The sequence below is a fragment of the Salvia hispanica genome, chromosome 5, assembly GCF_029641045.1.
Source record: "Salvia hispanica isolate PSC_SH4W2 chromosome 5, Shi_PSC_v1, whole genome shotgun sequence".
Lineage (NCBI taxonomy): Eukaryota > Viridiplantae > Streptophyta > Magnoliopsida > Lamiales > Lamiaceae > Salvia > Salvia hispanica.
The window spans coordinates 31,610,353-31,638,133 of record NC_142696.1 but is presented as its reverse complement, the minus strand read 5'-3'; the positions used below and the strand labels follow the sequence as shown (position 1 = coordinate 31,638,133).

The 27,781-nt window shown below is 34.5% G+C and overlaps 2 protein-coding genes, 2 long non-coding RNA genes and 1 other non-coding gene across 7 annotated transcripts; 3 read left to right on the top strand and 2 right to left on the bottom strand.

Annotated features, from left to right (window-relative positions):
* Positions 1-640: 640 nt before the first annotated feature.
* LOC125200902 (uncharacterized) lies at positions 641-3,079 on the bottom strand. Its single transcript, XR_016130508.1, has 2 exons — positions 2,977-3,079; positions 641-881 (listed from the first exon to the last, which is right to left on the bottom strand). It is a non-coding gene; the product is annotated as an uncharacterized LOC125200902 (long non-coding RNA).
* Positions 3,080-3,216: 137 nt separating this feature from the next.
* LOC148926644 (uncharacterized) lies at positions 3,217-3,806 on the top strand. Its single transcript, XR_016130507.1, has 2 exons — positions 3,217-3,323; positions 3,536-3,806. It is a non-coding gene; the product is annotated as an uncharacterized LOC148926644 (long non-coding RNA).
* Positions 3,807-17,367: 13,561 nt separating this feature from the next.
* Positions 17,368-20,528, top strand: LOC125189127 (polygalacturonase QRT2-like). The gene is made up of 9 exons (XM_048086351.2): positions 17,368-17,636; positions 17,712-17,843; positions 17,929-18,090; positions 18,209-18,235; positions 18,321-18,528; positions 18,616-18,697; positions 18,801-18,909; positions 19,119-19,235; positions 19,326-20,528. The coding sequence occupies exons 1-9, from the start codon at positions 17,436-17,438 to the stop codon at positions 19,557-19,559; spliced, it is 1,272 nt and encodes a 423-aa protein (XP_047942308.1). The 5' UTR covers positions 17,368-17,435; the 3' UTR covers positions 19,560-20,528.
* Positions 19,379-24,027, bottom strand: LOC125189126 (40S ribosomal protein S27). Of its 3 annotated transcripts, none has more exons than XM_048086348.2 (4): positions 23,748-24,027; positions 22,770-23,107; positions 19,870-21,789; positions 19,379-19,746 (listed from the first exon to the last, which is right to left on the bottom strand). In XM_048086348.2, the coding sequence occupies exons 1-4, from the start codon at positions 23,950-23,952 to the stop codon at positions 19,726-19,728; spliced, it is 2,484 nt and encodes an 827-aa protein (XP_047942305.1). In that variant the 5' UTR covers positions 23,953-24,027; the 3' UTR covers positions 19,379-19,725. The 3 variants fall into 3 exon arrangements, with proteins under 3 accessions (XP_047942305.1, XP_047942306.1, XP_088915559.1); XM_048086349.2 differs by having other exon boundaries at positions 19,379-19,713; XM_089059433.1 differs by lacking the exon at positions 19,379-19,746 and having other exon boundaries at positions 19,752-21,789.
* Positions 24,028-27,134: 3,107 nt separating this feature from the next.
* TRNAE-CUC (transfer RNA glutamic acid (anticodon CUC)) lies at positions 27,135-27,207 on the top strand. The gene has a single exon. It is a non-coding gene; the product is annotated as a tRNA-Glu (tRNA).
* The last annotated feature ends 574 nt before the right edge of the window (positions 27,208-27,781 follow it).

The following is a 27,781-nucleotide window of genomic DNA, read 5'->3' as shown; positions in this document are numbered from 1 at the left end:
GTTTGGATTTCCACAATTTTTTTTTATTTTATATAAAATGTAGTATGTTGAGATGTTTTAATTTAGACTGATCCTAATATTTCTTTAATTACTCTGATATTAAATTAATGTTGTAATAGTTAATTGGATTGGTATTTTTTAGAAGACATAAGTGGATTTGTTTTATCAATAAAGAATTTTAATAATGTTCATTTAATTCCATGGGTAATGTAGTGTATGAAGAAGTTTTCTAAAATATATGGTTGAGGTTCTCTTTTTTTCAATTCTTTATTATGATAGATTTTTATAGTTTGTGATTAATTGTTTCATATTTTGTTCCTATTGTAGTACATTTTTTGTTTATAATTTTTATACTATATTGATATTGTTTCTAAGTTCATTTAATTAATTTATAATGTTAATCAATTTTTTGAAAATATCTTGGTCGCACAAGCGTAATACTAGTTTCTACAAAAGTGTGAGAGATTTTGACTAGACATTTATATTTGGTCATTAAAATGATGCATTACGTTCATTTTGTGTTGTCTTATTAAGGTATTTGTCATGACCGCATTTTGCTAAAGATAGCGAAAGCGGGTAAACCGCGACTAATAAGAGGGATTAAAGAAGCGGGGAAAAGAAAAGGGCTAGAACTTGAGAATTTCACAAGGCCAAGTCAATTGATAAAATAGAAGCCAAGTATTTCATTACACGGTCTTGAAAACAGAATAGACATCTCCTCAAATAAATCAGAGTTGATGGTGAGGTTCTATAATTCTAAGAGCACAGCGGAATAAGTCCTTGCTAAACGACTTCGTGTATGAAGACACGAATCGTTGAGAGATCAACTTGATAACATCGACTCTGATCATCACTCCATCCTCTTGACGTTCAACCTGCACCTTTATAAATACATGCAGGGCTGAGTACAGGAGTACTCAGTGGACACGTGCCGAAAACAAAACATACATTATATAGTTGTCAAGCCATCACAGTAACACACGGGGGTTTTCTTAAAAGGCCCGAGCTTACTAAGTTCTTTTGTGAGCTAAAAGTTCGACTACAGACTAGGTTCTTTCATCATTCATCATTCATTCATAAATCCATTCCATTCATTCATAAATCCATTCCATTCGTGAATCCATTCCATTCGTGAATCCATTTCCGTTCGTGAATCCATTCCATCTATAAATCCATTCCATTCGTGAATCCATTCCATTCGTGAATCCATTTCCGTTCGTGAATCCATTCCATCTATAAATCCATTCCATTCGTGAATCCATTCCGTTCATAAATTCATTCCATTCCATGACATTCAATTCCATTACATTCAATCTCATTTATCAAAAAAACATTTATGGCATGACAATAATTTTGAAAAGAAACATAGCTCCATTTTGAGAAAAGATGATTTTTCATAACTTCAAATGTATTTGCTTTATATCCACACTAGTGTGCTGGATATTAAAAGAAAGCCCACCTGATATGCTTATGTCTCAACTCAATTACTCGCTTTGGCCTCACTCGCCCTCGAGCAATTTATCCCTTGAAAATAAATAGCGTAGCACGCTAATTAATACTTGAATTATTTCTCTTTAGAATGAATACATGCATCCTATTGGATAGCACCTATATCTCAGTCTCGGCTTATAGGATTTTTCTTAATCCTACCTCGGCTTTACTACTCTGCAGAGTTTATTTATTCTCTTTATTAACTTGGAGAAATTCTATCTTCTCTAAACAAATACTCGGCCCTTATTTACAAGAATAGGAATTCTTGGAAAGTCACTTCAAAATTTCTTTTCTTCGGATTTTTCTTAAGGCCGCCCATGGCGTCGCGGGGCGACGCCGGTCGGCTTTTGCGTCTCCCACTCTACTACTTTATTCTCCCGGAATCTAAATAAATTATTTGGAAATTAATTCCTCGACCTTCGAGCTCCAACTCAAATATTTTCCATCTCCGAAACTTAGTAGATTATTCGGGAATTAAATTATTGAGTTCCATCTCAACTTCTTAAATTAATTCCAACCTTTCATAATTAAGTTCTTGGCCCGAAGCCCACTGCATTCACTTTCTTAACTACTAGAGCCCCACTTAATAAATTAAAGTGGCCCAATTTTAATTAAAGTCAGCCCAAATACTCCTTCCATTTGTCGGCTACTTAGCGGCGGTTTCTCTCCTCGGCTCGTGGCCGCCTCCGGCGAGAATGGCGTTGCTCCGCCTCGCCGGAGCTCGCCCCCTTCTCTTTCCCCATTCCTCTTTTCTTCCGATCCTCCAATTTAGCTCTAGACTCCTAATTGAAGATTCAAAATTATAGTTTAGGGGAAATGTCTATGGCGGCTCCTCTCCCAATTCGCCACCGCCGCCGCTCCAAGCTCGCGGCTGCTCCTCCTCGGCGGCCTTGACTCCGCCGGTTCTCCATTCGGTGAAGTCCCGATTAGGGAGAAGGCGTCGCCTCTCTCTCCGTCAGCTTCTCTCTCTCGCTCGGCGGCCTCACCGCATCGCCGCCGACGTCGCTCGCCGTCGGCCTCGGCAAGGATGCCGCCATCCGCCTCGCCCCTACTGCCGCCGTGATCCGCAGCTTCTCCGCGGAAGTTCTTCGGCTCCGTCGACACTCGCCGTCACCCGGTCGCCCCTCCGCCTAAGCTAAGTCCTCTCCCCCTACCCCTTACTCCTTTTTCGAGTTATGGCAATAGCTTATTTTTGGAAATAAAATTCTCCATTGGAGTCTTGTGTGGCTTATGGTGATATATTGCTCAATTTCGATATCTTGCTATATTCTTGCTTACGATATTTTGCCACCGAATTCATATGAAGGGGGTATCATTCGGCTATCTCTAATTTGCATAGCTCTAAGCTCTTGAGCTTCAACTTAGTGTTACATGATTGCTATTGTTTTCATCCTTGCTGTGAGGATCCTATGAAAATTCTAAGTTCTTGTGCTATCTATTGTTGTCCTACATGATGCGAATATTATTGGTGTTGAGGTTGTTTACCTCGCTTGGTGATTTCGGTTCGGTGGTGGCGGTCTCTCGCCTTCGCCGCCGCTTCCTCTCCTCTCCGTCGCCCCGCGCTTAGTGTCGTGAGTGGGTGGTGGTGTCGAGAGTGGGGTGGCGGAGGTGAAGGGGAAGGTGGCTCTTATATGGTGCTAATCTATTGGAAGCTAGGTTTGAGACTTGGAGCCAAAGGCTCCTATTTTGGGCTTGCTAGCTCTCTCACTTTCGAGCTTGATGATTGTGAGATTCTTGCCGTTTTGGTGATTGTGGCTGATCTTCTTGGCTGATTTCTCGGCCTTGATCGACGGGGAGATGAGAGTTTGACTCATCTTCTACTTTGGGCTTGTGTAGGAGCTATTTCTCCTATGCCTTCTTTGTCTTGACTCTCTTTTGATGTTAGATGAAGTGGTGACAAAAATTGGCTTACCTCATGCTCTATCTTGTAGCTCTTCTAGCTGCACTATTCACCTACTTGCTCCATCTCTTATTTAGCTTGTGCTTCCCTCCCTCTTTACTTGTGTGTAACTTTCTAACCCCCAATTTGGTGTAAACTTCGTAGGTACATGGAGGCATTCTTGGAGCTTGTGGAGGGAGCAAAAATCGAGATTAAGAAAGAGAGGGAAAGAAAGAAGATGCTCCTCTTGAGCTCATTTGGTTCTATCCCTAATTTAGTTTGCTTCCAAACTTGAGAATTAAGAAGTAGGATAGATAGTGTAGAATAGGTGCATGTTGATTTTATCACACTTGCAGGCATGTACTATTTCCATCATCCATGTATTTCTATTTCTTCACGGTGTATCCACATTTCTCTAATAAAAGTATTTTCTCCACTTTTATTCTTGAAACTTAAATTTTCCTTACATTTTATTTCCTCCAACGAAGATACTTAAATTACTCCAAAGTCGAATACAACGAGGAAAGTACGATTACACCACTTCTAAACGAAATTAGATAGGCTAATAAATCCGATTTATCTCGAAAGAAAGGAACGAAATTCTGAGGCGTTACAGTATTACACTTAATTCAGGTTTTTATTTTACAATTCTCTCTATTTATATATAAAGGTCAAAAAAAAAAGTCAAAACAAGAATCTTTGCTACTGCTGATCCTTTTTCCATCCTTATCTCTATTGAATCTTTATTAAAACGGATTAATTCATTTATTAAATTATTTCAAATTTATTCATAATTAATAATTTTAAATTTTCTTTGTTGTTATTTTGTAATGTTTTTTATTTTCTACAACTATTATGTACAAAAAATTTCATGTTTGATGGAGTATTTCTTTAGTCAACTATTTCAAAAATGATTCCTTATTAATAATATTAAATACATACATTTCTCTAGTTTCCATATCATTTAATTAATTCTATTTCATTACTCTTCTCCTTTGCAATTTTTGGTAATTGGAACCCTCAACGTCAAAATCTTGCGTCTGTCACTGTGTTATAGTATGTGCAGTGTGTGTGCATGTGCAGTGTGCAGTGTGTGCAATGTGTATAATGTGTGCAATGCGTGTGTAGTGTGAATTCCTTTTTTTTTAATTATTAAAAATTCTAAAATTTTAGTTTTATTATAAAATTTAGATGATATTGAATTTATATATAATACTCCCTTCAATCTGTGGTAGTAGACTCATTTCTTTTCGGCACAAAGATTAAAAAAGAGATGTATAGTGTATAGTGCATCATGTGCCAAGTCCGATCAAAGACCTACACCGGCTGAGAACGAGGTCAATGAGCAAGAAGATGCAAGAAGCCTTGTGCATGTTCATACAACGTCGGATAAGCCTTGAGGAGAAATCCTGAATTGTTGACCCTTAAGGAGGGCTTGACGGAGCAGCAACGGGCGGAGCTTTGTGGGCTGCAACGGTCTACCGACGAAGCGGAAGAGGCGATCACTCATGGGTTTGACTTGAAGATACATAGGAGGTCATATTTTCAAGATGTAATTATCACTAATCTTTGGCTTGGAAATACAATTAAAAAGTTCACCCAACAAGGTTCTTGTATATCTTCATTTCGTTTGAATATGAGTAATAAAATAATGCTAACAGTCATATTTTAAATTAACATATATACTAGACCGAGGTAATTCTTATTAGACGCCTGGGAAATGTTTACTTGTTATCTATTTATGGTAAAAATGCATTTATTATAAATTGACTCTTCGCATGATATACACGCATTATCAAACTTTAAATTGTAACGTAAGTTGGACAAGTCAAATAATACTCTTTTTTTAACTCTAGTCAGGAATCTTAGTAGAATTCTTAAAATAAAATAAAATAAAACAAATCCACCACTCCCTTCAAAATATTACTCCGTTCGTCCTATAAAAATTAACTAGTTTTGTCGTTTTGGTTCATGCCTTAAATTAGACTAGTTCTAATAAAAAAAATTTGAACAACAAAATGCTTATTTATAATGTGTATTCCACAATTTACTAATATTATTTTCATCACATTTATCTTTATTTTTCATATTTTACTATTTGTGAATTAAAACCCTTGTCATTTTAAATTGTGCTAATTTTATGAGACGGATAGCGATGAGTATCTAAAAGAAAATCACTCGTACACAAATACACATTGCTATTCATTGCCTCTAAACATTAAAACCAATCAATAACAACATTTCAAGTATATACCAGTATTAATTAAGGGGTAACTATCTAAACATATAAATAATATGTATGAGTAATTGTTAATTAATAAAAAAGTATGAACTAAAAAAAAAACTATGTAAATATATAAATACTTTGCATATAATTCTCTTTTATCTTTTCCATATTTTATTTGTTATAAATATACTATCATCTAACATAAAATTTCCTTATAGTCAACATTATTATTCACACGCACGCACATGCACACGCACACGCACATGCACGCGCGCGCGCACGCACACTAAAACACACACTGCACCTTTACCCACACTTTGAATTATAATTCAAATCCTTTGTTTAAAGAACAACGACTTTGGAATTGACTTATCCATAATATTTCAATTCCAAATCTTTATCCCATATTAAATCTCACTGTGAAATGCTTACATGTTATCTATTTATGGTAAATGCATCTATTATTAATTGCGTCTTTGCATGATATACACACGTAAATGCTTTTTCTCTTTTATAGTATATCTTATCCACATAGACGTTGGATCGATCTCTCACTATGCCACCAGATCTGAACAAATACATGACACAAATGTCTATTGCCACTAAACAAGTCTCTGCTCTCCAAGGCGTTGCCACACAGGTAATTAATTTTACTCAATTTATTATTTTTTTGATAATTAAATTTAGTGTAATTGCATTTATGTTTATACAGAGTGGATTTTCTAATTAAACTACATTTTCCTTGAATAATGTTTAATTAGACATTTAGTTCCCTTGGTCACCAGAAAAATTCCATGGCTTAATTAGGTTAATTATTATATTGAATTGATGATGCATATGTTGCTTTATTTCACTGTATAAAAATGGGGAAAATGTTAGTGTTCGGATTTATAACATCTACTATAGAAAAATAACGCATACAATTTGAAGATTTGAAGATGTAAATATCACTAATCTTTGACTTGAAAATACAGTGAAAAAGTTCGCCCAACTATAGGTTCTTGTATATCTCCATTTTGTTTGAATATGAGTGATAAAATATTGCTAAGATTTATATTTTAAAAAATTAATATACTAGACCACGTTAAATGTCTTATTATCCCATATCGATCTTGCTAAGCTTACCTGTTATCTATTTTTGGTAAATGCATTTATCATTAATTGCTTCTTTCATTTGCATGATATACACGCGTTAGCAAACTTTAAATTGTAACATAAGTTGGACAACATTACTATTCAGGCGCATGCGGTACATGCACGCGCACGCGCGCGCGCACACTCACTCTTCACATTCACACATTCCATATTTTATTTTTCGTAAATATATCACCAAACTTAAACACTCATTAATCTTTATTTCCATATAGTCAACATTCATGTACGAAGAGTTGTGTAATAAACACTCATCAATCATTATTCTTATTATTATTTTTGTATAACTTTAATTAATTAAAGTAAAAAAAAATGGTTGGTTTAATTTTAATTACAGGGTGATATCTTGAGGCAGCAAACCCTTCGCCAGCTGCGGCTGCATCTGACGACCCGCCAAGCCGCGCAGTGTTTTCTGGTCATCGGTGAGTACTTCAACCGCCTCCGCTCCCTCAGCACCCTCTGGCTCAACCGCACCCGCCACGACTAAAGGCGGCAATGGAGAAATTGCTTGATATATGGAAAAAACATTTCTTTCCCGTTATTCTGATAGACATTTTTGTTGGAGTGAAACTTGGAATAAGATGCTACCGAAATTTAAGTTGCAAGATGCATAAGTAGACATATTTTTTCCTCCTAAAACAATTTTATCATTTTTGCAACACATTTACCAACTTCAACTTTGAAGTCGGAAAAGCTTTAGAAAGCATATCCGCAACATATTGTGATCGGTTGAAATCTAATTGATTTTCTTTTTTCCTTAGTGTATAGTATGTGCAGTGTGTGTGCAGTGTGAAGCAATTTGTGTAGTGTAAATTCTTTTTTTCAATTATTCGAAAATTCTAAAATTTTAGTTTTATTATAAAATCTAAATATTATAAAATTAAGATGATACTGAATTTATACAAAATGCTCTCCATTCCGCGGTAGTAGAGTAATTTCTCTTCGGCACGGAGATTAAAAAGAGAAAAATAAATATATAATAAAATAGGAGAAAAGGAAAAGTAGAGAGAATAAAGTAATATGAGAAAATGTGTATGATGAGAATCAAACCGTCACGCATCATATGCGCCAAGCCCGATCAAAGACCTACACCGGCCGATGACGAGGTCTATGAGCAAGAAGATGCAAGAAGCCTTGAGGAGAAATCCCGGATTGTTGACCCTTGGGGAGGGCTTGACGGAGCAGCAACAGGCGGGGCTTTGTGGGCTGCAGCGGTCGACCGACGAAGCGGAAGAGGCGATCACTGATGGGTTCGAGACGTTGAATCAACGATGACACTCTCACTATGCCACCAGATGTGAACACTTACATGGCACAAATGGCTATTGACATTAAAAATGTCTCTGTTCTCCAAGGCTTTGTCACACAGGTAATTATTATCTTTATCACATATCGAATCTTACTAGACACCTGCAAAATGCTTACATGTTATCTATTTTATATGGTAAAATGCATTTATTATTAATTGCATTTTGCATGATATACACGCGGTATCGAAGTTTAAATTACAAAGTAAGTTGGACAAGTCAAATAATACTCATTTTTATTTCTAGTCAGGAATCTTAGTAGAATTCTTAATAAAACTATGCCAACAAATAAAATAAAATATATCCATTACCCCTTTCAAAATATTACTCGATCTGTCCTATAAAAATTAACTAGTTTCATCATTTTAGTTCATGCCTTAAAATTAGACTAGTTCTAACAAAAAAATAACTTTTGAACAACTAATACTAGTACTCCCTCCATCCCACAAAAGATGTCACACTTGTAGGACGGCACGAGATTTTAGGAGATTTTATTTTGTTTGTTAGGTGGAAAGAGAAAATATAATATTTATATTATTGTGAGAGAGAACTTTTTCTAAAAATGAAAATGTGATATCTTTAGTGGGATAAACTAAAAAAGAAAGTGTGACATCTTTTGTGGGACGGAGTGAGTAGTATTAATAATGTGGATTCCATAATCTACTAATATTACTCTCATTATATTTTATCTTTATTTTTCTTACTTTACTAATTGCTAATTAAAACCGTTGTCATATTAAATTGTGCTAATTTTATGAGACGGATTGATTAATGTAGTATATAAAAGAAAAACACTCAGTACACAAAAACACATTCCTATTCATTACCTCTAAACATTAAAACCAATCAATAACACTTGTATGTATATACTATTAATTAAGGGGTAACTATGTAATACTTTATACACATGAATGTTTTTTCTCTTTTACTCCCTCCGTTCCATAGTAATAGGGGCGTTTTTTCATTTTCGTTCGTTCCATAGTAATAGAGTCATTTCCCTTTTTAGTAAAAGTCAACACATTTTTCCACATCTACTTTACTCTCTCTTACTTTTTTCTATCTTCATCTCTCTACCTTTTTCATTTTCCACTTTATTCTCTCTTTACTTAATTCACCTAACACAATTTTTCTTAATCTCCGTGCCGAAAAGTTTTGCCTCCATTACTATGGAACGGAGGGAGTATCTTTTTCATATTGAATATATTATAAATATATCATCTTACATAAAACTTACTTATGGTCAACATTACTATTCACGCGCACGCACTTGCGCACATGCACTGCACACTTCACGCGCACACACTAAAACATACATTGAGGAGGCCATGACTAAAAATTTTCCAAATGTACATTTTTTTCTTTAAGGAATTTTATTGGGTGGAAATGTGAATACAAGAGAGCAAGGCCTCCCTTATACCAACATAACTCATGGGTACAATTTTTTTTAAATTAAAAAAAGTAAGGATGAGAATATTTATCTCATCCATGTGCGTGGTTGGTGAATTGCAGCTGCATGAGAAAAGTTGGATGTGAATCTCGAGGGTGCTGAATTGATTATGTGGATTTTTCTAGGTGCGGCACTATTTGATATGGAGTACGTGCAATGGCTGGAGGAGCACCGCCCGCCTAACGATGGAGCTAATGGGTGAGGTCAACGAATACCGGAGGACAAGATGTGTGTCGCCATCGGCAACTGGTTGGCCCACTGTCAACTGGTCGACATAACTATGTAAATATACTTTATGCACATAAATGTTTTTCCTCTTTTATCTTTTCCATATTTAACTTGTTATAAATATATCATCTAACATAAAATTTCCTTATAGTCAACATTACTATTCACACGCATACGCGCGCACACACACACTGCAGTTTTACACACACTTTGAATAATAATTCAAACTCCTTTGTTAAACGAACAGTGGATTTGGAATTTAATTACAGAATTTTAGTTCCAATTCCGTGTAACGAACTACGAACGGACCTTTTATAAAATTCTCAATAATTGGGGATGACTATTATATACCCTCAACTAATATTTGTTTCCATTTTATTTGCTACAACCCCTCTCTGAGTCTGTGTGTGTATCCCATTTGTGGAGAGTGATTGCGATTTCTTATAACACAAAAGGAACTGGAGGAATTAGTGGATTTGGCGAGGAATTGAGATACGGATTTACAGATTTGGATGAACAGGGATTGAAAGTCGATTGAAAGTCAATAGAATTCAGTTGCAAAGAAGAATCTTTTTTCCTTTTTTTAAATATTAATCTAATTGCATTTTTATCATTATATTTTATTTTTTAAAATAATAAAAAAGTCTAATTAAAATGCTTAATTGGGTCAAAATAGGGTTAAACGATGTTGACCGTTACAGGTTGAAGGTCCGCCTAACCCTCCGCCAGGAAGGCGATAAAAAAAAAACGATGTTGACCGTTACAATTTGACGGAACCGTCAGTTTTGGACTTTTGGCCTTTACTCTGGAATTATTGCATCCCACACATTTGAACTGGGACCGGAATCAGACCACTTTGAACGGCTCCATCTAAAGGTAACGGTCAACGCCTGTTTAAGCCAATTTTGCCGAAATTAAGCATTTTTATTAGATTTTTTAATTATTTCAAAAATAAAAATTACTCCCTCTATTTCACTATAGTTGAGTCATTTTTCCATTTCGTAAAGTTTCTTCATAGTTGAATCATTTCTATATATGGTAACTTTTTTTTCTTTCTTACTCTACTCTCTTTTACTTTATTATCTCTACTTTATTCACTTTATACTTTATTCTCTCAACCTTTTGCTCTCTCTTACTTTTTTATCTATTTATTTAACACACCCAACATCATTTCTTAGACTCCGTGCCCAAAAGTTCCGCCTCAACTATAGTGAAACGGAGGGAGTATTATTTAACAAAAAATAAATTAAAAAATCAAAATCTCTCTCACACCGCAGCTGCTACACAGAATGTACATTAGCTAAGAAAAAGACAAACAGTGTTAAAACTAAATCTCCCAATGCTTAATAATGCTGCAAGAACGAAGAAGACATGGTCAAAGCTACCAACTCATCGGCGGCGCCGAAGTTGGTCAGCTCCTGGTAAGAAAATCTGAAGCCTTAGAAACTGAGAATGAAAGTTGATATTTTCATGGTTCAGAAACAAATCCATTCAAATTTGTTTGAAGTTGAATTGGAACGAAGGTTTTGATTTTTTAATTTTTTTAAGAATAATTTTATTAATGAAATAATTAAAAAATCTAATAAATATGTTTAATCTGGTCGAAATCGATTAAATAGTCGTTGAACGTTACTTTTAGACAGAACCATCCAAAATGGACTGATTCTGGCCCAAGTTTAAATGTGTGGGATACAATAATTCAAAACGTAATGTCTAAGGCCAAAATCGTAAAAACGTCATATGTCTAAGACCACATTTGGCCTTTACTTTTGTCAGAATTATTGACAAAAAGTTTGGAAAGTTAAGAAATACTGGGCTCAAACTATTATGGTCAAGTTTATTCGAGTCCATGGTCTCTCTCTTCTCCATGTAAATGAAAAATTGATGATACTACTTTTCTCATGCACGTGTGGTCAACCAAGGAGTAGATAAATACTCCCTCCGTCCACGAATAGGAATCCTGTTTTTCTATTTTGGTCCGTCCAAGAATAGGAGTCTTGGTTCATAATTACCATAAATGGTAAAGAGACCTCACATTCCATTAACTCATTCTACTCACATATCATTTAAAACTAATATATACAAGTGGGACCTCTATTCCACTAACTTTCTTCCACCCATTTTTCTTAACATGTCTTAAAACTCGTGCCGGATAGAAATGAGACTCCTATTCGTGGACGGAGGGAGTATTTTTTTAAAATTTAATAATCTTTATTATATTATATTTGTTGAGTTCAGGAATTACAAGATATAAACCGGGCGTAATACAAACCAAAAAGGAATACAGAAGAACAAATTGAAACAAATTACAATATAGAAGTCGAAACAGTAAATCGTGAAAAGTTGTTAGCCGAGTCGAGGAGTCCTCTTTCTGCAAGACGAGATACGCCCTGGTAGTGCTCTTCGGATTGGCGTTACGTCCCCAAAGATAAAACGGCTACATCTCTGGTGAAGCAGCACCGCTATCAGCAAAGCTCCGGCGAATTGGATATAGGAGAGGGCAGAGCTTTCGACAGAAAAACAATGCAGGAGAGGGAGAGAGCTTATGATGCAGAATGCTTCTAGTATTTGATGTTGTCTAGAATGCATAGAATGGCTAGCCTATTTATAGGCTCGGTCCGCTGCAGGGGTCAACAGCCATAATGGCTGTCATCATTGCTAGACTATAACGGTCGGCGGTTACGAGGCGATACAAGCCGTTACGAGCGCTGAGAGGTTGAATCTAGACGCGTCTAGGTTCGTTAACGACGTGGACTGTCACGTGTCAACCACGTTGGCTTTACCGAGTCATACTGACGAGGTATCATCCCGCTTGGCTCGCTGACGTAGAAACGGTGGTGGTCTAAGAAGAACTAGACCTGCTTGGGGTCGAACCCAACCACCGAGCCACACGACCAAGCCCAAAGAACAGTCCAAAGACCAATTGCCAAGATCCAAGGACAAGGGCACGGGCTCAGGAGTCCAAGTCCAAGGAAAATGACACGAGATCGAGCACCGGCTCGGGCTCGAGGCTCGCAGTGGGGCTGCGCGCGTGTGGGCTCTACAGCCCATCTTAGTCCACTAGAATTATTACATGTAATAATCCTTCTTATTAAATATTTGACTAATAAGCTTGTTACTTTCAATGTGGGGTAATTAACTCTCTTAATTAATCACATAGCTTCTCTCATAGCTCATTTAATTAATTTGCAATTTTGCACAACTTTAATCCATTATTTCTCACTCACCGGGAATCGGATTTTAGAAGATGAATATATCACGGTCATCTACTCCAAACACAAATCGACATTATATCATTTAATTTCACGAAATTAAATGTCTCATTGAAATTATAGTTGGTCAAAAGTCTTTTGAACGGGCATAAATTCCAACAATATTAACCATAACAATAATAACAAAAATTATAATTTTTCGTCCTCTATGCATAGGGACCAAATTTGCTATTGTTTACCGCACAAAAAATATCTTATTTTTTTTAAAAAAAATCTACTATAAAGTTTCAAAATTTGTTCATATCTTACGGAGTACATATATAATATAAAAGCCCGCACTACAATCTATATTACTTGAAAATTTATTTTTAAATAAAATTTTAGAAATTTATCCCCTACTCAAGAAGCTTGTAAATATGAATCTTTGAATTGTTTTGAATGATTTTTATGTTTATCATTTATGCCCTTAACTTCAATATCTCTTTAACTTGGAGTGGGGAGCTTAACATGATTATAAACTCTACAACTAAAACTAGTTTGGGGTAGTCCAGCGTGGAGCTTGTATGTTGAATATTCGTAGAAGCCAACCTCAAGCTTACTATGTGTCTTGTAGGAGTGAGAGGTTGGTGGGTAAAGTAGGAAACGTGATCAGCTTATTCAAGGCGTAAAATTCCACGAGCAGTAATCAGCTGCATGTGAACATAAAAACAACATGACCGATAAATAATGGAAAGGAATTAAAAATGATTCATATGAATAAGTGATCTGAAACAAGTTAGGAGTGGTCTACTATCTTTATTGTGATTTCCTTGCATTTCGTCTTCCATTCAAAACCCAAAATTAAATAAATTTTACCATTTTTAGTAGTTTTAGCAATTAAACCCCTATATGTGGGATCGAAACCTTTTGTACTACATTGCACATTTGTATACTTGCAAAAGTAGTACTCCCTCTGTTTAACAAAATATATCACCCTTGTGGAATGCCATGAAATTTTAGGTGGTTTTGTTTTGTGTGTTAAGTTGAGAGAAAAATATAATTTTTATTTAATTAAGACCAAACTTTTTTCAGAAATGGAAATGTAACAATTTTAACGGGACAAACTAAAAGGAAAAGTGAAACATCTTTTATGAAATGAAGGAAATATTAACAATCTTTTGTGAAACGAAGGAAATATTGTTAAGGATTTTTTGGTGAATCTAAATTATACTGTAGAAATCACAAGTATTTTAGTATCTCTTTTTTTACAGCGGACAATAGAATAATATATTCTTCAACTCTGATAATTTCAAGTCAATCTAAAATTACAATCATTTCTAAGATTATTTCCCCATCTTGATAATTTCAATTGTTGTAATTTATATTTTTTATTTGTTTTTCTAATTTGTTTGTTTGTTATTCTTATGTGTTTTTTATAAATTTAGCAATGACAAAATATTTTAATACAAGTAATATTAATAGAAATATAATGGTGAGTTCGATGGTTATTTATAAATCATAAAAAACATATGTGGATGAAAAGAATATTGAAAATGTAAAAGATAGAATAAATAATTAAATATTAAAAAAATGTGACTGGGTGATTTGTTTGATCCCCTCCATTCGCCATTTGGAGTCTCATTTCTTGACGATCTTTAAGAAATATTAAGAAAAGTGATTGGAAAAAGTTAGTGGAACATGAGTTCCATTTGTATATATTATTACTTAGTTCTAAATATATTGTGAGTGAAATGAGTTAGTAGAATGTGTGAAACTCTATTACTATTTATAGTAAAAATGAACCGAAACTCTTATTCGCGGACGGACTAATATGGCAAAACGAAACTCCTATTCGCAGGCGGAGGAAATATGGTGGGCACATGCCATATTTCACTGTAGTACTATCAGACTCTTTTATTTCTAAAATATCTCGATTTGCCAAACTTCAAGCATCAATATGCGTTTTCGCCCAAGCCCAAATACTATATAGTTAAATAGTGCATTAATTATTGACTAAAGATGTCATGACTCTTATTTCTTGACCTCAGCTTGAGTTCAAATTTCAATCATATGGAGTAGAAGTTATTTTTCCACATTGTGTGGAGAATTATGTCATATTACAATTTACATGTAATTCTTAAAAAATTATTGACTAAACATAGTCGTTAATTGTGGACCGTTTGGCAGTTATACGCAAATACCGGAAACTCGACCACTTTTACCATCCTAGTTTAATCATAATGATTAATGCCACATCTCCTAACTCTCTGCCAAACAACCCCTAACCCACTTTGTTCACATCAGTTTAACGACATATGAAGTAATAAATAAATAATTAATTGTAAGAAAAATTAATAAGCGAACCTTAACCTAGCCCCCAAACAAAACTTGTACAAATATTTAAACAAAAATCGTTATTTTAATTGAAAAAACAATGGGTAGTAAAATTAGTATTCATCTAATAAACATCGTTTTTTTAATTGAAAAAACAATGGGTAGTAAAATTAGTATTCATCTAATAAACATCGTTTTTTTAATTGAAAAAACAATGGGTAGTAAAATTAGTATTCATCTAATAAACAGTTCTGAGAAAAAAAAAATATGTCACGTTGAAAAGATCCAAAATATAATATAGAAAGTGCATTTACTCAAGTATCCACTTCGTTGACTTGAGAAGAATGTTGACTATTACTTCAAACCTCTTTTTAATCGTTTATACAAATTGGAAAAGTAGAGGTCACACGAATTAGGTTTTATTCAAATTTTATTTATTAAAGTCAATGAGGAATTTGATCTTTTGTCAACAATAAAATATGGACGGCCAAGTCTCAATATAATTATATATAGGAATGTTAATTGGGCCATTTAAGTAAATTTCGTATCAATATAATTATATATAGGATTAAGTAAATTTCGTATCAATATAATTATATATAGGATTAGAAATTTTCAACACCAACCTTAAATGACTTGATTTTGGGTTAGCTCTTGAGACTAATATACTATGAATCTAATATATAATGATGAAAATTAATCATATTTATAAAATATGGAGTAAAACATTATTATGATCATTTTGAGATACTATATGTTTAAACTAAAACATGATAAAATACTACTTACGTCCCCCAAAAATTGACAAAGTTGTATATTGACCTTATATTCCACTAACTTTTTCAACCCACTATTCTTTACATTTCTAAATCTGTGTTCACACCAAATGTGACTCATATTGTGAGAAGAATGGAGTATATAAATAAAATAAAATATAAATATAAATATATTTTGAGAAATTAAAATTATGTTTAAGAATTCAAAATTTTCTTATAGTAAATTTGATTTTTCGAATTCATTTGTCTATTTTTATATCAATAAAATCTATGTATATTAAATATAAAATAGAAAACAATTTTCTGTATAATAATATTATAAATATCCTCAATAAATGGTTGAATTAGTTGTCTAACAGGACCAGAAGAATAGACGACGGTTTCAACTAGGTCCAACCCACCGGGTTCCGGGTCAGTCCTACTCAAGTTGTGATCTAATTAGGTGCGGACTAACCAGGTTGTAAAATTTACCAGGCTATCAATTTTCAATCATGTCCTTCTAAATTCAGATGGCTATTTGGGTTTGTCCACATGTTTCTGGCTACACTGACATCTCTAATAATTAATTTCATTCATCGCATAAAATTAGAGACGACACGAGTTTTAATGCATAATTGGTAAAGTAGAAGTGGGATAGAAAGAAAAACTATTTTTAGTGGAAAATGGAGTTCACGTCATTAGAAAGAAATAAGCTACCAAAGTTAGAAGCGAACTATTTATATGGGACGGACCAAAATCGAAAAAGTCTCTATTTTTATGAAGGCAGATGGAGTATATATATTGAATATTGTAATTAGAAGATTTTTTTGCTCTCGAAAATATCAGATGCTATTAAGTAAACATTATTGGTAAAATAGATTAAATTAAGTATTACCACTATTTCTACAAATAAATGGTAATTCTAAAAGGACAGGTCCAACTGTGACATCTTTTAATTGTACCACTTACTTAAATTCCATTTAACCAAATCTGAACTTACCCCTAGTCGAGATTGTCACGCCAGAACTTAGCTTCCAACTTAATTAAAATACTACCTATTGTAAACTAAATTATTTGTTAGCCATTTTTCTTGCACCAACTTTTCACTTAAGTGGGCTTTGCCCAATTATAACATTCCTAATTGTTACATTTTCACACACAATAGAATACATAGAAAATTGGTAAGGAAACACAATACATTCCTCTAATTCCATAGTTGAAATATACCTACTGAAGACTGAAGAGTAGTCAAACCTAACTCTAAAACCAGAATATGCAAACGTGAACATTATATATACCATATCTATGATGATCATGAAATAGATGCATTGTTCTCTACTTTGTTGAGAAGCTACACATACATATAACATACATACATATAACATACATACACACTTCAAAATTGTCTCCATTTTTAGGAGGAGATGAGGCCAACAACTAGTTATGTTGTTACAACATTTTTAATAATTTTGATTTGTTGTTCCTCCTCATGTCTTGCCAAAAAACATTCCCATCACCACAAAACGAAACATACTAAGAAACCGGCACCTCCAACTGCTCGAAAACAAGTCTTGAATGTTGAAGTTTTTGGAGCTAAAGCTGATGGAAAATCAGACAATTCTCAGGTATATATATATGTGCATTACATTATAATTAAATTATACATTATAATATTGATATGGTTTATGTTGTTTTTGAAGGCATTCAAGAAAGCTTGGGACAAAGCATGTAATTCTTTGGAATCAATCAAAATTTTGGTGCCGAAAGGAAAAGTTTACTATGTTAAACACGTAGATTTTACAGGTCCGTGTCACTCTGGTATTTCAATGGAGGTACGTTTATAAACTTGCACTACTTTGAAATAAATAAGGATAATTAAACATTTTTTTATAAATAATTAACATTTTTTTTTTGTAGATCCAAGGAACAATCAAGTCTTTTGCTAAGATGTATGATACCCCTAAAAGACTTTGGATTAAGTTTGAAGATGTAAGAAACATGGAAGTTTTTGGTGGTGGAACAATTGATGGTAGTGGTGAAGTATGGTGGAAGAATTCTTGCAAAATCAAGAAGACTAAGGTATGCATTAATAAATAATTATACACAATAGTATTTCCTTTATATATTACTCCTATAAGGTTTCTTTTGTTGTGTTATTTTATTGACAATATATTTGTGTTGTTTGTCACTTTTGTAGCCTTGTCAAAGCCAAAGTGCACCAACAGTAAGTTTCTTGAAAATCTTTTTCAATTTCTCAAAATTTGGAGTTGAAAAATGAAAATCCAATTGATGTTTTGTTTGTGACGCAGGCTTTAACCTTCAGAAACTGCTCAAATCTAACACTAAGCAACGTGAGGCTTCTCAATGCACAGCAGATGCATGTGATTTTCCAGGATTGCAACGACGTCGAAGCTTCAAAACTTGTAGTGGAAGCACCAGAACACAGCCCCAACACAGATGGGATTCATGTCACAAGAACTTCCAACATTAAAATTTTAGATTCTCAGATCAGAACAGGTGATTTAATTTGCACATCAGTTAGATTATGGTTGTGACAATATAATTTCTTAAATAATGTAAATGGTTTTTATTGGTTTCAATTAGGTGATGACTGTGTTTCCATAGTGAATGGATCAAGAAATGTTGATGTGAGAAACATAGCTTGTGGACCAGGCCATGGCATCAGGTATAATATTTTTGCCTTTGTTTTGTTTATACTTCACAAACCATTATTTGTAACTCAAGAATTATTTTCATAGCTAAAAAGGCCAAAACTATTGATTTTGCAGCATTGGAAGCTTAGGTGAAGACAACACAGAAAATTATGTTTCAAATGTATTTGTGAAAGGAGCAACATTTACAGGAACAACAAATGGTGCCCGAATAAAGACTTGGCAGGTAAATTAAATTCCCTAACCCTAAAAATTGCATGGCATAATTTTCAGAAAAATAGTTTAAATGTACAATTTCTATTTTATGATGACCATCTCAGTTTGTCAAGTACATATAGATATCATGTTATTGACTTTGAGAACTATTAATTTAAATGAGTTAACTTGTAAAATATGGAGTGTATTTAATGTTATACTAATATTATTTATTTGCAGGGAGGCAGTGGAATTGCAAGGAATATAGTGTTTGAAGACATATTGATGAGGAATGTGCACAACCCCATAATCATAAATCAGTACTACTGTGATAAAAATAAAAAATGTGAAAAAGAGGTAATTAACTACATTATCACCACCATTTCCATTTTACCATAATGTTTATTAAAGTATTTAAATTCTGGTATTTATGAAAATGATATGCAGAAATCAGCAGTGCAAGTAGAGAATGTAGTATTCAGGAACATTAGAGGAACAAGTGCTTCAAAGGTGGCAATAAATTTGAACTGCAGTGAATCAGTTCCATGCAAAAACGTTGTGCTACAAAATGTGATGTTAACTGCTCAACAAAAAGGAGACAAAGTTGAAGCTTCTTGCAACCATCTTGCTTTGCAAACCACCAAGCTCAATTCACTCCCAAGTTGCTCCCTCAACAACTAAATTCATCTACAGCACTCTATCTCATCTCGTATTTCATTTCTTCACCAACCCCGAGCCTTAGAAGGCTAGACGGAGAGTTGCAGTGTTCTTGCCTAGATAGTTTTGTTCATTATACTTCCCTTATCTTAGGATACGATTCGTCATAGTTTTATTTCTGTAATTGCGATTATTTGAACCTGTCAATGAACTGGATACACAAATTTTGAAATAGTCTCATAAAAAGAAAGGTTGCAGCACATGCGATTTTTATCCATATCATCATATATACATAGTGACGACTCAATTCTCAGAAGTATTAGATGAGACTTACGTCCATTTCCGAGCTGCTTGTATGAGATAGACTGTGAGATGGTGCACCCTCCAAAGGTGAAGAGACCGCCGTGTCTTCAGCAGAAACTTCAAGATCTACCAAAAGGCAGTTTTTGGACAAAACATCTATTGTTTCATGCCCATCAACGCAAATACCATCAACTTTCTTCATATCGGTGAGAGGAGCTTCAGTATTCGATTCTGATGCTTCATCATCTAGAAGAGCTTCAAGGGCAGACTTGGCACCCATGCGCAACTCAGAAGTGAACTTCACCTCTAAAATAGGTAACTCGAAGTCTAAAAAAGAAGCAGCGTGAGAAGGGACAGATACATGCTCTGCGTCATCTTCACTGCTTTCTACTGCTACGTGTTGCTGCTCAGATTCAGAGACAATCTTGGCCTCCTGTCCTATGATCTCTTGTGAAGCAGCATCCTGATCATCGGGCTTACTACTTAATTTTCCTAGGTTACTCTCGTCAGAAATCTGATGCATGCTGGTATCTGTTGAGTCTTTGGGTGGACTAGGTGCAGAACTGCTAGTGATTTGATCACGACCACTGGTAGTATTCCCTTCAAAGTAAGTCTCTATCACATTTACTTTGGAGCTCGTATTCAAGCATCCATTAGAAGCAGCAGGGGAGTTACCATTAGATGGTGAAACTAACTCATCTGTGCTTTCTTTTATACCAAAATCAGATGTGTCAGCAGAATTATTGCTAAGAGGGACCATCTCATTACCAAAGTCCACATTCTCCTTTTCAGTAACAGAAGCTACATCGGACAAGGACTGGACAGAATTCAATTGCTCCTCACCGCCAGTTTCTTCCAAAGAAAAATCAGGAGCCTCGATTGTAAAGACTTGAACATTCTGTGATGACTCTGTACTGCCACTCTCTGCAGCAGGGAATTCTCTAGTCTCTGTCTGACAAAATTTAGCATGCCCCTGATACTGAATTTCCTCATTTTCATCACCAAGGAGACCTATAGGTATTTGTATAGGTTCAGAAACTGCACTAGACATAAATCCGTTAAGTGCTGCTGCCAGAGCATCATCGATCGACAAGGTTTTCTTCGGTTCCACACGATGAGAATCCTCCAATGGTTTCAAATCATCATTATCTTCCTCCTCTTCACCATATGAAAACTCAGGAGCAGTTATGATAAGGCCAGGATTAAAATTTGCCTCAGGGGTGTCAGGCAGGTCATCACTTGTAAAATCCTTCTTTTCAAGTTCATTATTGTAGAAAGAGCTTGTGTCCGATCCACTGCAAGAAAATTCAGGGGCAGAGATTCTTGTGCAATGTGGCAAACCAGACTCATGAGAACTCTTGGCAAGTTTCTCAAGTTGATTCTCAACTTGTTGAAGCCTTTCCTCTATTCTCTCTATTGGCTTCAACATTTTCTCTTCAAACCTCAAACATATATCTTCCACTCTGCTCAGTCGAGAGACGAGCTGTTCCATAGCTGTTTCAAGATGACTTGGCTGAAAACTATTTTCATTTGCCGCCATACAATATTTCTTTGCAGAAGTGTGTTGCTGATGTTCAGCTGACTCAGTATTATCCTTACAAACTTCCTTTGGCTTCAGAACTTGCTGAGGAGAATCAATTCTGTCGGTTGTTGTTGATACCAATTCCATGTTACTATTCTTAAGCACTTCATCAGATTTTTCTTGAGCTCGGCTTACACCTGATTTGGATAACTGCAGAAGGGTTGGCATGAACATGGCCATAAGAGAATTTTGTGCCGAGCCTCCTGCCAGTGCAGCCCCATTTCCAGAATCAGTTGACTCCACAGGGTCCACAAACACATATACTTCATCCACATATACATGTCCTTTGTCATGAAGTGATAATAATCGAATTGTAAGCGACAAACAAGGCTCTGAATCACTTATTTGTGCTGTAGCCTCATAGAAGTCCTGCATAGAAGTTAAAATGAAGCACCATAATCAGTTTCTTGTACAGAGATAGACACTTCATGAACAAAGTACAGTCAACATGTGGATTCACCATGACATGAAATTTTTGGGCTCTGTTGTATGCAAAATAGAAAAATACTACATGTCACCGGTATAGTAATGAATGCATGAAAGGCTTATAGAAATTCCGAATGCACTATGGATCCCCTCCAAACGTATACTAGTGGCTAATGTGGTAATTCATCAAGTAATAACCAGTAAGAAAATCCTTCAGGGGAAGGTAATTGCAGAAGGAGCATGGGTAGAAAAGTGATCAATTCATTCAGAAATCTTCTTTAGAGCAGAAAAAACAGCATTCATCTAGCAATGATCAAATGCAGAGTATAAGAGGCAGATGCAGTTTTTCTATTAAAACATTTCACATCCCCAAATAGTGAATAAATGAAAATTCTCAATATATACCTGCATATTATCAAATACTACCTCCGTCCACCAAAAAAGACTTGTTTAACCATTTTGGTCCGTCCACCAAAATTAGACCAATTCTAAAAATGGAAAGTTTTAAACATTACCAATACTACTAATAATGTGACCAAACAAACCACTAGCACTACTCTCATTACCTTTTCCTTCACTCTCTTACTTTACTAATTGCGCACTAAAACCCTTGCCATCTACAACTTTGTCTATTTTTTGTGGACGGGGGTAGTAAGAATCACCACTAATTATATAACTTAAATGCATAGACTGCTAAAACTATAGGCTTAATATAAATAATAGATAACTACAAGTAAATGCTTTTCAAAATATTATTGTTCACAAGATAACAAGAATATGGAGTATATTAGGAATACATGTAGGTGTGCAAAATTCACAGATTGCAAGTTGGAATGGACATTAGTTTGGTAGAGTAATTGAACCATTTTTCAGTGTACAAAACGCACCACTTTGATGCAAAGAGTTGAAGATTTCATGTATACCTGTACATTGTTCACTCCAATGGTATTGGTCTTATCTGAAGCAGGGCTACTCCCAGTCCCAGGGACTTTTATGTTAACCCAATCATCCTCACTTGTGGCAGTACTTCCCCCACTTGAAGCAGTTTCTGCAGCTACGTCTCCTGATAGAGAGTCCCCATGCTCCTCTGCTTCAACACAACTGGTTTGGAGAACTTTGTCATCGCGTTCAGCAACACCACACCGAACAGTAGAGAGATACTCATTTATACTATTAGGAGAAGTTGCATAATAGATCTCATATGCGCGTGCAGTGCTCCGAACATATATTTGGCGAACCTCATACGTTTGCTTAAAACATACTGCAAAAAAATGATGTTCCAATTCATCATAAGAACCATTGCTATAAGTTTATGAGGATCAAATGGAACCAGAATTAAATGAAAAATTATATAAGATCTATGAACATAAATATATTCATTTCCCGAACATTATCTCCTCCTAAACAGAAGCTAAATTCTCCTACTCTTTTTCTGGATTTATTGCATTACATGAAGATGTAAGAATGCAATGCAGCAAATGAAGAAAACAAAACCTTCGATGCAGAACCTCTAATACAGTTTGCTAGTATTATCAAACACAAAGTACCAGTTGAAGCGAAACAAAATTTCTTCTCCTTAGAGAAAATACGAACTCAATGAAAACGCGCCAATCATCAAATTGAAAAAAAGAAAAATAAATTCTAATAGTACACTGAACACATAAATCAGGAGGGGACAATCGAACGCATAAATTCATGATCTAGCTTACTCCACCCCGATAGTTCAAAAATTTTCAAAAACAACCGAATCAGATAATGATTTAAACCTACAGTCACGAAAAAATCTATAAATCAACAATAAAAGGCGATGCGATGTAAATCAAAACAACGCACTAGCAGCGATGGCATATTTGAAAATTCATAAAAAAAAATAAACAAGCAAACAGGACGAGAAAACATACTCTTAATTTCACAGTGACCGAAATCGGGGGTAGGAGGCTTGAGAATAAGTGGAAATTTAGTGGCTGTGTTTTCCGAGTCAGGCTCTGCGATCGGGTGGTCGGAGGACTCGACGGTGACAGTAGATTGGAGAGAGCCGTGAGCGATGATCCAATTGGCTTCATGGCTCCATTGAATTGGAATTGCAGTGGATTCGTCTGATTCCATCTCTCTCTACCGATTATGTTTTAGGGTTTAGACTTTAGAGTATGTATGTTGATGAAAAAAGCAAGAGAGCGTCTTCTCTAATAAGTTCCGTTGCGTGTTATCTACATTCAAGTGGCATAATATGAACGCAAATTTTCCGTACGTCAGGTGGTGTTCGATTGCCAAGATAAAATAATATCAAGATACAATCTAGGATTGAGTCGTGAATTATAGGGGATTAGCTAGGGCTAATTATCCCATGATTATCCATCTCGAATTGAGTGGAGAGACTAAATTGAGTTGAGAGACTAATTCTCATGCACCAAACACACTACTAATTTAATTCGGGATACAATCTTACAAACCGAACACCCCCTTAGTTTTAGAATACATAATTAAAATCTCACTTTTATAATGTTTGGCCGATTATTGAAAAAATATTTTTGTTGTTCTAAATATCTACTCCCTCCATTTCATAGTAACAGAGACATTTTTCCATTTTCGTTTGTTCCATAGTAATAGAGTCATTTCCCTTTATTTTTCACACCTACTTTACTTTACTTTTTTCTCTCTCATCTCCCTACCTTTTTCATTTTTCATTTTATTCTCTCTTTACTTAACTCATCTAACACAATTTTTCTTAATTTCCGTGCTAAAAAGTTTTGCCTCCATTACTATGGAACGGATAGAGTACTAATTAGTAACGTGAGTTTTGTTTGAAAATAAATTATTGCATATCTTAATAGTCTGATGTTTATACAATTCTATATTACTATAATTCAGTCATTCAAAAGAAGTAGTAGTTCTTGTCATTTCAGCATGACCCATAGAATTAGTAGTACTACTATATTTCCATTTTAAGAGTAAGTTAGTCTCATTCTGTAATAATAACAGTTCAATTATTCTTTTTTTTTTATATATTCTTTAATAATAATAATAATTCAATTATTTTTTTATCTCTTTTACTAAGCAAGTTTATATTAAAATTTATGTCATTCCTAAAATTTCTATTTAAAGAAAAATGGTTGGATCATGGAATAGTTAATACTCCCTCGTCCCCAAAAAATATACACTTTATGACCGGCACAAGTTTTAAGACAAAATTGGTAAAGTAAGAAGGAGATAGAGAGAAAAAGTAATTAAAGTATTGTTAGTGAAGAATGGATCTCACTTCATTAAAGAGAAAGGAGCTTTTAAAATTAAAAAATGCATATTTTTGTGGGACGGACTAAAATGAAAGAGTGCATAATCTTATGGGACGGACAGAGTATAATTGCATTGCAAGAGCGTTAGCTTTGTAAAATGTATAGATAAACATGGTTGTAAGGCAAATCTTCAATTGACGGAGAGCCGGAGAGGAATTGGAGTCTTTTAATTTATTTATTTGTTATTTTAATTAATAATGATTTTAATTTTTTTGTCTCTTAATTTAGGTGCCACTAAGAGCATGATTACCGCTGCCAGGCCAGGCCGCAACTGGGGTCGCCGGAGAGGCCGGAGGCAACACCTGGGTGCTATTCGGGCCGGCGATGCACGCTCTCGGGCCGGGCCACAATTCAAATTTTTTAAAAAATTTTTAAATCGAATTTGGTTGAGTTGTTGCATATACATACCTTTATATTTGTTGTATTTTGGAGTTGAGGAAAGAAATAGTTGACGAAAATGGAAGAGAGGTGAAGAAGATAACTGCGTGGGGAACAGAGCAAGGGAAGAAGAGAAAGGAGAAAATTTTAGGTTTAATATATTTAATGAACTGGGCTTTATTTCAATTTTATGTATTTATTATTTGTTCAATTTTAATGGGCTGACTTTTTCATTGTATTTTTTTAAAAATTTCTATGTTTGTAGTTTTTTATTTCCAAACAAAGATTGAATGTTTCATGTTATAATTGCTCAACATTTTCTATTTTACGAGTAAAATAGCTTTTAGTTGTGAATAGTGCAATTTAATAGTTGGGGTCTGGATAGGGTTTACAGGGTTATGAGAGTTATGGCCCGGCCCTGAAAATTAGAGGAATGGTGACGTGGAGGGACTTGGGGCCTGGAGCCAGGCCGGAGTTAATGATGCTCTAAAAACGCTATATATATTTCATTTGTTCGTTATTAATGTGTTTTAATTTGTTATCTTAGGGGCTTCTTGATATGATGGAATGGAATGAGGAGTAAATGGAATGAAGATGAGAATGGAATGACAATTTCATTCCATTCTTGTGCTTGGTAAGCACAAGGAATGCAAAAGGAATGAAACTGTTATTCCTTGATTGATTCCATCTCTATGTTTGATAACTACAAATTAATATAGAAATAGAATGGAATGAAATATTAATAATTAATATGTTGATTCTACCAAAAAAAGCACTATACACATTTCACACAATTCACACACTACTAACACTACTCACATTTCACATATTTCAAGCATCCTATTTTTGAATTTGTGTAGTGTGTGAAATGTGTGTAGTGTGTGTAGTGTGTGAAATGTGTAAATGTGTATAGTATATGTAGTATGTGTAGTGTGTGAAATGTGTTAAGTGTGTGTAGTGTGTAGTGTGCAGTGTGTGTAGTGTGTGTAGGTGTGTGTAGTGTGTGAAGTGCGTGTAGTGTGTGAACGGTGTGAAATGTGTGTAGTGTGTGTAGTATATGTAGTGTGTGAAATGTGTGAAGTGTGTGTAGTGTATAGTGTGTGAAGTGTGTTTGGAATTTTCAATTATTAAAAAATTTTAAATTTAAATTTTATTATAAAATTGTGATGATATTAAATTTAAATATAACATAAAATAATAGTATTTATATAATTTTGTTAAAATTCAAATAAGAAGAAAGAAAAATGTAATGGAATGGAATGATCATTCCTTAGCTAAATGGATGGAATGGATATTTTCATGTTGGATGGAAAAAAAAAATTTAACAAACAAAGAAATGGAGATAGAGATGGCTTTCCATTCCACCATTTTAGTCTCTTAAAAAAAAATCCCTTTTAATTATTTTAATAATAAATTCTATATTTCACTGACTTTATCGTAATTGCATATTATAATAAGATTATATGAAAGTAGGCTCACTATGTAAATTGTAAATAGTACCCGTATGTAAAATTTTTATAAAGGAGTAGCTTTTTTTCAATATTTAGGAAGGTAATCCAGTCAAATCCAATTACAATCACGTGCGTATTAGATATAAATCACATCACCTCTGCTGTCAAATCCGTTGTAGTCTAGTTGGTTAGGATACTCGGCTCTCACCCGAGAGACCCGGGTTCAAGTCCCGGCAACGGAATAATTCTTTTAAAATTATGGCAAGATATAATTAACTTTACAGGTCACTATTTACTTGAAAAACATAATATATAAAAAAGAGTTAATTGCCTGTTAATACACAAATCTTTCAACAATTTTCTATATCATCTAAATTTTATTTCTTTATATAAATACACAAACTTTGAATTTTCTAGTTTTTTTCAAAACAAAAATCAAAACTAACGTGGCAATCAAAACGATGAAGTTTGTATTTATTGCTCTTTATTATTGGTTCTATTGTTTCACTTCATAAGGTGGAGGTTTGTAGTTACATTTGATATGTGGCTACACTTCGAGATGACGTACAAGCGCAAGGGGTGTCGAAACGGGTATCCGCATCTAATTTCAGCCGAAAAAGTTAGTCTGATATTTGTCCTTTAGTGAGTCGGGTATCCCACACCCGACACCGTAGGTACCCGAACCAGAACATGTTTTTTTTTTTTGAATCTTTTTTTTATTATTATAATTTGTTTATATGATTTGTACACTTCTACTCTTATATATAATCGATTTGATTGTCGTCGTGTAAGCGACCTGTTATTAAAATGGCATAA